The 10530-nt window shown below is 37.1% G+C and overlaps 1 protein-coding gene across 1 annotated transcript; it reads right to left on the bottom strand.

Moving 5' to 3' along the window:
• Window positions 1-7511: 7511 nt before the first annotated feature.
• On the bottom strand, window positions 7512-9751 carry LOC127953711 (uncharacterized). The gene is made up of 3 exons (XM_052552983.1): window positions 9373-9751; window positions 8705-9018; window positions 7512-8300 (listed from the first exon to the last, which is right to left on the bottom strand). Exons 1-2 carry the CDS (start codon window positions 9692-9694, stop codon window positions 8711-8713), a joined length of 630 nt encoding a protein of 209 aa, XP_052408943.1. The 5' UTR covers window positions 9695-9751; the 3' UTR covers window positions 7512-8300; window positions 8705-8710.
• Between the last annotated feature and the right edge of the window lie 779 nt (window positions 9752-10530).

Below are 10530 nucleotides of genomic sequence, written 5' to 3' on the forward strand. Positions count from 1 at the left end.
ATGAAAACAAACGCGTTTACTCGAGCGTTGTGAGCGCGAAGATGACCCTCCTCAGTAGCAACACTCACTCTGTCCTTTAAAAGTTCAGCTGGGGCCGTTTCTTCAGAAGCGTGAACCCGCACAGGGAGATGGCCGCAGAACATGTGCTCGTGCAGGGTGACGTCATCTCTTCCTGGTGTTTGTAAACAGTGCTGCTGGGTGTGTTCACACCCATCACACCCGACAACAGCTCCTGGAGGAAGCACAGGGTGTTTGCCTAACAATAGAGAACACCATGGCTTTCACACTTGCTAAAAAGCACCAGGTTTTTTTTTTTTTTTAACCATTTCTACAGTATAGTAAGAACCATGTTTTTTGAATGGGTTTTTACTAATATTGAAATGAAAATGAAATTCGAAAATGAAACCATATTTAAATGCACAAAATAACTAATTTTACATTCGGGCATTTATGTGTTTGATGTCTGCCCCTTTTTTCTTTTCTTTTCTTTTTTTTACATGGATTCAAAAGAATTGAGCTTTCTACAGAGCTCAATTTACATTTGACAAAACTAGTGCGACAAATTCATTTGGACAACAAATAGGATGTTAAACATTGTCCATTTGCATTTTCAGAGTTTATTGGTTATATACAATTTAATCAAGGATGTCTAAACTTTCAACTATGCCTATGCAGGGATGGAGAACAAGATTTTGGGGGTGTTGAGACCCAGAACAAATGTGACTGAGCAATTAAGCTGTAGTAAGCCTTTTTTATTAAATACCTGGAGGTAATACAAAAATATTACAGAAAGTGTCTAATTCAAAACTATCTCAATTATCAATGTTTGTTTGTTTTTGTGTAAAGTGGGGAGATCCCATAGACGTAATGGTTTTTATACTGTAGAAACTGTATATTCTATCGCCATTCACCAACCCTACCCCTAACCCTCACAGGAAACTTTGTGCATATTTACTTTTTCAAAAAAAACTCATTCTGTATGATTTATAAGCGTTTAAAAAAATGGGGACATGGGTTATGTCTCATAAGTCACCCTCTCCTTGTAATACCTGTGTCATACCCATGTCATTATACAGAGTTGTGTCCTGATATGTCACAAAAACATGCCCACACACAGACACACACACAGACACACACACACACACACACACGTTTGTGAATGGCCGTTTGATTTACATTTGAGAGAAAAATAGGCCATCTGTGATTCAGGTAGATCTGATGAGTTGAAAACACTTGCTACTTCATACTCCAATACAAAACCATGCTGAACATTGACAATAAAGAGATTTAAAAAAAATGCTATGGCAGGGATTTGATAATGTCTAAAATCCGTTAGCAAAACCTGTGAAAAGAACTATATTACAAAGTGGAAATGGTAAATGAGACAATAAATTATCCTCTGCTGCCAATTATCCTCTAGTGGTCATAATGGGTATCACGACATTCATTTTAATAGTATTTGTTTTTCAACCAGGTGGAATTTTGGCAGTTGAAATCTTCAGATTAGCATGGCAAATTTTCCATGAATTATCTTGATAAGTAATTGTGAAACAAAATAATTATATATATTCAAATTACCTAACTAAAAAGTGAGAAATATTACATAAAAATAAATAAATAAAGTGATTTCTGTGTTAAGTTGTGCCCCTGGCCACCAGAGGGAGACGTTAAGCTGTCGTCATGTGCTTGAGGAGAGAGTATGGTGACATTCTCATAAAATAAAATCACTGCTCAAGCTAATGTTCATTGTTTATAATGGTTATTTGACTGCCATATTTTTTGTACCTCAATTCATATTGAAAAAAAAAGCATACAGCAGGTGTATGACGAATAAAAACAGGTTGTACATCATTGAAAACAACAATAACAGCACACATGGTTTATATATTCTAATGTTACACTCATGTAAATTCATTCAGTAGACTAAAGGGACCTACAAATAAAATAAGAGTCCATAACTAATGCTTCTCTCCTGATTCAGATGAGACAACTTCCTCACAGAAGGAAGCGTTATTATGAATTATGGACTTGTATTTTACCCAGAAGCAACAGTTTGAAGTTGGAAATGTTTTAATGATGGATTTGTTTCTTACAAATCAAGTTTTTCACTTTTCAAGACATTAACTGATGGAGTGGTGTGCATTACTTGTTTATTATTGTGATGTTTGGACTCTCATTCTGACGGCACCCATTCACTACAGAGCATCCACTGATGAACTGATATAATGCTACATTCCTCCAGATCTGTTCTGATGACGAAACAAACTCATCTTGGATGGCCTTTTCGACTATTGTCCGCTAGTATTCATTTTAGGGTGAACTATTCCTCAATATGAGATTTTGTAAAAATGGGGAAGTATCCTTCATGCGATCAAAAATATATAAAAGATTAATACAGTAAAATGGACTGTGGGAAATGAGAGACATGCTCATTCTAGAGAGCATTGGATACAAAAAAAAAATAAAAATGGTATATGCCCTGTGAAAAAGATGGGTCATTAATATTGTTGGTGCATTTACCTCGAGTGCATCCACATATTGGACAAGGAGGAATTGTTGGATTATACCAACATATTAGTTTCCACATTAATTATACGGATCATTCGAAATGCAATCCTTATTATGTGATGAAACATGATGTTTGGCTGGCCTCATCCATTAACTCTCTTCTTCTGTATGGCTTCACTCTTTCTTCTCACACACACATAAATTGCTTTTTGTGCTTCATTGTGGTATTTTCTGTATCTACCAGTGCCCACCAGGATGCATGCTCATGGGTTATTAAAATAAAGAGCGGATCGATCGATATTCAGCACTCCAGAAAACCAACAATTACATTGGAAAGCTCTTACAGAAACCATTTAGGAAACCAGTGTAATAACTCAGCTGGAGGACCGCGGCTAACCAAAGCATCCCACTTATGCAGAATGGGATTTCAGCAGCTTTTACAAGAATTTAGCAAATGTAGCCCAGCCCCTAAACTGTAAATAAACATCGGGGGCATCATGAATCAGAATAATCAGAAGCATGGGATTTTACTGCTCGTATACAGTGTTTTACAGAATATTCTTTTTTTTTCTTCCTACAATTGCAAATGTGTATTTCACAATTCTGATACACAAACCTTTTCTCACATTTGCAATTCTGAGTTCACTGTATATCTTGCATAATTTAATATATATACTGTACTGTAAATTTCAAGACCGTAATTAATAAAAAATGTCAGAAAAGTCAAAGCTGTTAGATTAATGAAAAATATGTTATTACCTTATTCAATTTTTTAATCGAATGGGGGAAACTAGCTTCCGAAGTTTTCCAAGTAATTAAATGGATCTTTCACCAAAAAAAAAAAAAAATGAATGAAAAATACCAGATGATTTACTTACCCTCGAGTAGATGCATATGACTTTCTTTTTTCAGACCAATACAATCAGCATTTGTTTTATTCCTGGCTCTTCCAGGATTTATAATGGTAATGAATGACGGTCATAAATTGTTCTACACACCGCTCTGGGGTTTAATAAAGGCATTCTGAAGTGAACTGATGCATTTGGCAGGATTAATATCCATATTTAAAACTTTATAATCCATAGTTATCTGTTGTATATGTGTCCACGAGAGAGTGACGTTCCAGTGGATGACGTAAGAGCATAAAGATGGGTTGAGAATATGCTAGTCTTGTGAGAATCAAGTTGTTTACAGCAAACGAAAACCTGTCTCCTCTCTTAGCTTATACTGAAATTTTCCAACATTTTCTTTACAAATCCTGGTTTTTTACTTCTAATTTATGAGCGGTGTTTTGTTGTGCTCTCTTCTTTGTGCTATCACATTCATCACTTCTCACCGAAGCCTGTGCTAGGCTTACGTCAGTCTCGCGCTGGAACGCCTCTCTCTCGTGAACGTGCGTACAACAGTCAGCCGAAGCTACAGATTATACTGTTGCACAAGAGCAGCGTTCACCAGACCAAGTGAACATACCTCGGCCACACCTCCACCCTCCATTGTCAGATATTTCAATAACAAACCTGTCTTCATTATCAGATACCTGTCTAGTAAGTTTGTCAGTTTATCTGCTGATGGCCTTTCTTCACGTGTTTCCTTAAACAAATGGAGCATGATAAATTACAAACCATAAAAAACCCAACGGCCAAAGTCGCAGTCCAGAAACGTCCTGAGCACCCATTTGACCCGTTTGTTATGAACATCTTTATAAACACTAGATGTGGCACGGGAGCACTACATCTCAGATCTAAACTAGATGGGCTATCTCAAGTTATCTAGGCATTGAGGAGAAGTAAAGCCAGGATTCACTATCTTGGGCAGATCCTTATCTGTCTTTTTTTAATAGTCTTTTTACTAAAATGACATTTAGTCATATTTTAGGCATTTTAGTTTTTAGTTTTTAGACCCAATTGAGCTCTCTCTTGCGTCGTCAGATTTATCCATAAGTGTGCTCTTCTCTTACTCACACATATTGACACTGTTTAATGTTTTATGCAACGTGCAGCAAGTGTGTTAGCTTATGTCCCGCCGGTTCATATGTACGCATCTAACCTTTGCGAATTGATTTTTCAGAAGTGAGCAAATATCATAGACAGTAAAAGAAATGGACACAGCGACCCCATTGGAACTCAATTGAGACAAGTGAAGCCCATTTTTAGCATTTTTTAGCACTTCCGTTTCTGACGCGCAGACTCAAACTAAGCTTGACGACGTCAGCAACCTGTCTGACAGATGTAAATCTTCTAGTAGCTGTTTGTGCAAACTGCCATCGTTAATCTTGCAGAGACGGCGAGCTTGAGCGGGGAGTTCTTTGTCGTGAGTGAGCAGGAGTAAGTATTCTGATTAATTATTTTGTATAGTATTTTAAAATGTAACGCCCGTATACGCCATATTAAGTTAATTGCCTGTGAGCTTCTCCTCCTGTCTGTACGGTAATATGACAGAGAGTCGAGTGGTTATGACGCAATCGTTAGCCTATTTTTTACAAAACTGTTTATACGGGGCCATAATGTAACATAGAAGGTAATGGAGCCCTTTATACATTGTCGTGTATCTTTAGAAATAAATAATGCATGACCAACATGCAGTGTGTCAGTAGATCCCAACTGGTTTTGCTTCAGCATCCAATGTTTACATTAAAACATCAAGTATTCATTGTACCGAACAGAAATGTCTTTAGATCTGAACACTGAAATGCAATATTAATATCACCATGATTTACATAATCTGTAACAGACCTGTCAAACTGTTTAGAAGAAGTTTAATCATGTGACAGCGGAGTTCATACTGACACCTGCTGGTGTGGATGCAGCATTATGGAAACCGTCAACCATTATCTATTTATACTGCACACAAAAGGACTTATTGGGTGTTTACTGAGATACGTGTAGTATTGGACTGGTCACATGATCTCAACCTGCTGGACACCAGGACAGGGAAGCACCTGATACAAAATCAGAAAGAGAAAACACTGTGCGTCATGCTCACAGGGAGGATCTCTCACGCTCACTGCTGATGTTTGGCCTGGCGTTTCCAGTTCATCTGGTTTCCAGAAACACATCTCTGACCAAAACAAAAGACTTTGGAAGACAACACCCCAGTCGTCACTGACCAAACAAAAACTTAATTTTATAAATTAATCTTATGTGTAACATTCACAATAACCACAGCATCATTTTATACATAAATTAAATGTAAACTATTAAATAAATAAAAAAATAATAATTTAATTTAAATTTATGCATTTTTATCCAAAGCGACTTACAGTGCATTCAGGCTATACATTTTTACCTATCATGTGTTCCCTGGGAATCGAACCCACAACCTTGCGTTTGATACCAATTGAGCTACAGGAACACATTATACATCAACATTATACATTAAAAAATTTTTTCTGTTCTTAATGATTACACGGGTTATAATAACAACAGTTTTTGTAAACCTGTAAATAATGGCTGTGGACTGTGGAAAATGCAAGACATTAATCATAAATCAATCATTCGTTTTCAGTAGAGTGCAATAATCATAGTGTCTATGGTCAAGCTCAGCACTTGAGAGGTTCACCTGAGGTTTTCCAACAGTTTCCATAAAGTGCATGACAGGATCTTCCAAAAAGAGGCAGGAACTAGACATGATACTCAAAAAAGAAGTCTCTCACATTCATGATGTGATCAAAAAATGGAAGATGTAGTTGAAGTAGCTGCATTTTTGGATGTCAAACTGTCCAGTTCTTTGCTACTAAAAATTCATTGAAAGGATTTATCTTCATTCTCATTCTTGAGATCACTGTTAGAGTTGAATTTCCCAAGACGATGATGATGAAACGGTTGACTCCAGCAGGACTTTAAGAGACACGTCATTCATTCATTCTGTCAGTCACTCAGAGATTCCAGGAGTCATCTCGTTTTCCTGAAGTTCATTTATTCGACGTCTCCAGTCTATATTCCTCCTCCGGTCCATGCTCACTTGGGCAGGAGTTCGCGGTATGGCACCGTCAGGTTCCCCAGGTACCAAAAGATCCAAAACACCAAGCTAAGGAAGATGATGATCGGTCCGGACAGGACAAACAAATCCCAAAAACTGATGGGAGCAAAAATGCCAATGAGGAGGAGAACTAGTCCGGCTACGTCAAACAGAATGGCCAAGAAGAGAAAGAGGAAGCAGCGTCCCACTCTTTCCTTGCAGTCCATCTTGGAGAAGCTCAGGTGAGGAGAGCCGAGGGACGTGTGGCAGGTTGATGAGCCTGAAGAATGAATGACAGGAACGTTCGCTCCACAAGACTTTCAGAAAGCAGCTCTCCCACATTCTTGCGCGGTGCATTTCTTTGACGGCTGGCATGCAACCACCAAAACAAGTTCAACTGCCAGCCGAACACATACTGAAAATCTCAAGACTTACTTTAACGCATATCCGCCGTAACAGTGGATCTACTAAATAAACTCTTGAGAACAGATTCGGAGAGACGTCAAACACAGCTTCGTCAAAGCACCGGCGCAGATGAAGCATTACCAGTTTTGCTGAGTTGTTATCTCAGTTACGTAATACTCAAACAACCAGTATGAGATGAGTCAGAAAAAAACACATTGCACATTTCAGGAAGTCACATGAATTGTGATTCAATTTGAAAATTAACCCTAACACTCAGAGGTTAGGCATTAGATCAAATCACTAACCGTAAGCAAAAGTGACTAATCAAACATCACTAATGAACCAAGAACAGTACAGTCATATGGGTCAAATGTGATTTAATCGTGTATATCTTTGATACAAACTGAAAACAGCTTTAACTTTAAACACATTTCATATTGCATTGCTCACAACAACAGCAGCTAGAGTGTAGTGAGTCAAAGAGGGAGTGTTTAGTCACGATTTGTTTGGCATGTCAAGATGACATTTATATTTACATACATCATCCATTTTTTATACATGTATACATTTATATATATATATATATATATATATATATATATATATATATATATATATATATATATATATACGGCCAAAATATATTGGTAGAAAAGTTATTTACATTAGTTTTAAAACATTTTAGAAAACATTTTGACCCTGTTTGTATATTTTGAAATATATATATATACATACACATATGTAAAGTTTTTAAATGTTCGCTTGTGTACCAAGATGAAGCCACAGGTCCCATGTTTAAACTCTCAGTCCTCTGTGTTTGCTTTGGGACTGGTTCGGTCGCTGGTGACATCACTGAGTGTAACAAATGAAATGGCTTGACTCTGGAGGAGTTTGCATGAACTCTCAGCTTTCACTTTGAAAGGGAAATGCATTCATACAATGCATGAGGTGGTGCGTGAATTCACAAATGAGGATGTGCAAAAAAACAAGGGCTGTACCCGGGTAGCTCTTTACACCAACAGAGAATATCAATGATAACAAAACAAAACACAAGTGGACACAATGACACACAATGAATGTCTATACATCAGACAGTATTTTGGCCATTTTGAGATGATCAACATTCGGCTGGTGATGTTGAAGCATTATAAATTCTTCTAATGATTTTTTTGCAAGTAGAGTTCATTTCACCAGTTTGGTGTGCATTAAATGTATTACAGTGTTATATCATCCACCCTGCTTTATAGATATCAAGCCATTGAGAAACTTCAACCCCCATATAAACACAACAGACGGTTGTGTTTCACTACATTTAAGCAGTTTTACTAAAGTAATATTGTACCATTTCAATTGCACGCAGTTTCTCTAAATGATGGCAAAAGTTTGAAGACCATTGAAGGTTCTTGGCTATTCAGTCATTGTATTAGGACCTAGAAAAAAGAAAAGAAAACAAGCTTCGTAATTTTTCATGAGAATTCACGAATGAATAAGAGAGTGTGCTTTAATTTTTAAATCCATTTGCACATCTAAAATGGATATTAAAGGTCAGGCATGATGTTGTTTAAATGATAAATACTACAAAACCAATGCATGCAAGACTGTACATAGAAATACTGCATGTATACAAGAAGTATGATCTTATGCAAATAATCTAAATTGTAGGTTTAGATTTGCAGCTTATCTTGGTAAACAATACACACCAGTTCAAATAAAACACACGGATGTTCATTTATGAAAATGTCATGTGCATATCATGAAACTGTAAAGATCGAGTCACATACTGGGAGTTTTTTCTGTTAAATTGAACATTATTGTGCTGGTAGTTTAGAGTTACCTCTTCTCAGAGCCGAACATCAATGCTCTCTGGCTGATCGTCTGGCGTCTCCTCCTGAGCTTGATCAGCGTCTGCTTCAGGACCGTCTTCTGACCGGCTCTGGTCTTCTGTCTCCTCTGGAATCGGTTTGCAGGACTCCTCGTCCTCGTACCCTTGGTTCTGGTAGCACATGAACTGATCATCGTCTGACTTTTCTTTGGATAGTTCATCACATTTGATCAAATCCGACTCGGGATCTTTGTGTCCTGGGAAAAAGGTGGATTTCCCCCAAGTTACGTTTCGAAGGGTGGAAGCTTTGCTTCCTGTTCTCTCACCTGTGTAAAAATAACAGATGAGCTTCTATTATTAAATCAATATACACAAATACAAGAATAAACACAGACTGGTAATGGTTATTTAATCAGTATTTAATCTTCTTTTTACTTATTATCTTGAAAGAACTAAAAAAATGTGTTTGAGAGTGGCTTTGTATCTTTAGGTTTAATAGACGACTATTTTTATTTTGAAGAACATGTTTGATTTAACAGGATTTTTGACTTTCTATATGGATCTTTGTATTTATATATATATATATATATATATATATATATATATATATATATATATGTTAAATTCTAGGATTTCAAGTCGGTGTTTTAGCATCTGTTAAATAATAAAAGGCATCTCACCGGTGTTGTCCTTCAGGTGTGTTTTGGAAAGTCTCTCCGTGAGCTTCCTCGCGAGTTTTTTGACGCTGTCTGCGGCGCTCGGGCTGCGCGCCAAACCTTCATCCTTCACCCTGATGTTCCCCACATACCACATGATCCACAAGGCCAGGCTGGCGAACAGGACCAGCGCGCCGGTGTGGATGAGGAAATCCCCGTAAAACACGCCGTGCATCTGCACGTTACCGAAAATCCCGACGAACAGCAGAATCACACCGAGGATGTCGAAGACGATCGCCATGACGAATAACGGCAGGCAGCTGCCGATGGACCTCAGCGCCAGCATCTTCAGGAGGAGGAGGAGGATGCTGCAGCTCCCGTCGCTAGAGGAAGAACTGCCGAGCTCAGGTGAGACGCACCTGGCGCACAGGGAGGGAACGCCCTCGTGACGTCACGAGGGCTGCAGCCTGCTGACAGGGGGGACTGCGATCAAAATCAAATGGCCTTACATCGCATGTTTAATATATTTATGCAGTATAGCGTGTAGTCTATGATCTCCATTCTGGCTCTTAACCCGTTTAATCCCAATTATATCCCAGACACGAAAATATCCAAAATGATGTGTCATTATTAACCCTTTGAAATAAACAACAATAATAATAATATAATAATAATAATATATATATATATATATATATATATATATATATATATATATATATATATATATATATATATATATATATATATATATATTTTTTTTTTTTTTTTTTGAACAGTGTGTGAAAATTTGTGTTTTGTGTTCGGTCACAATTAATGTGTGTACTGAAATAACATTTCTGCAATCATAAAAGGGTTAGATATCTTAGCCCAACAACTTAAACTTTTTGATCACATTATATTTACATTACATTTACATTTATTCATTTAGCAGATGTATCACTCCCCATATATACACTTCTGTTAGTGATATTGCTATAGGTGTAACGGTACGCAAAAATCACGTTTCTGTACGTACCTCGGTTTTAAAGTCACGGTTCGGTTCATTTTTGGTACAGTGAGGGAATGAAATGCAAACATTAAACTGCAGGTTGTTTATTACTATAAACTTTTTTTTAACAATTTGTTTACACTTTTTTTAAAGTACTTTTAAATAAAATATATATAAAATAAAATAAATAA

This window comes from Carassius gibelio, chromosome B3 (genome assembly GCF_023724105.1).
Source record: "Carassius gibelio isolate Cgi1373 ecotype wild population from Czech Republic chromosome B3, carGib1.2-hapl.c, whole genome shotgun sequence".
Taxonomy (NCBI): Eukaryota; Metazoa; Chordata; class Actinopteri; order Cypriniformes; family Cyprinidae; genus Carassius; species Carassius gibelio.

Excerpts from the sequence above, each read along its gene's own strand:
- LOC127953711 (XM_052552983.1), bottom strand. The coding sequence starts at position 9,694 with ATGCTGGCGCTGAGGTCCATCGGCAGCTGCCTGCCGTTATTCGTCATG. Across the intron at positions 9,019-9,372 it reads ACACCTGAAGGACAACACCG|GTGAGAGAACAGGAAGCAAA; the intron begins GTGAGATGCCTT and ends ATTTTTACACAG.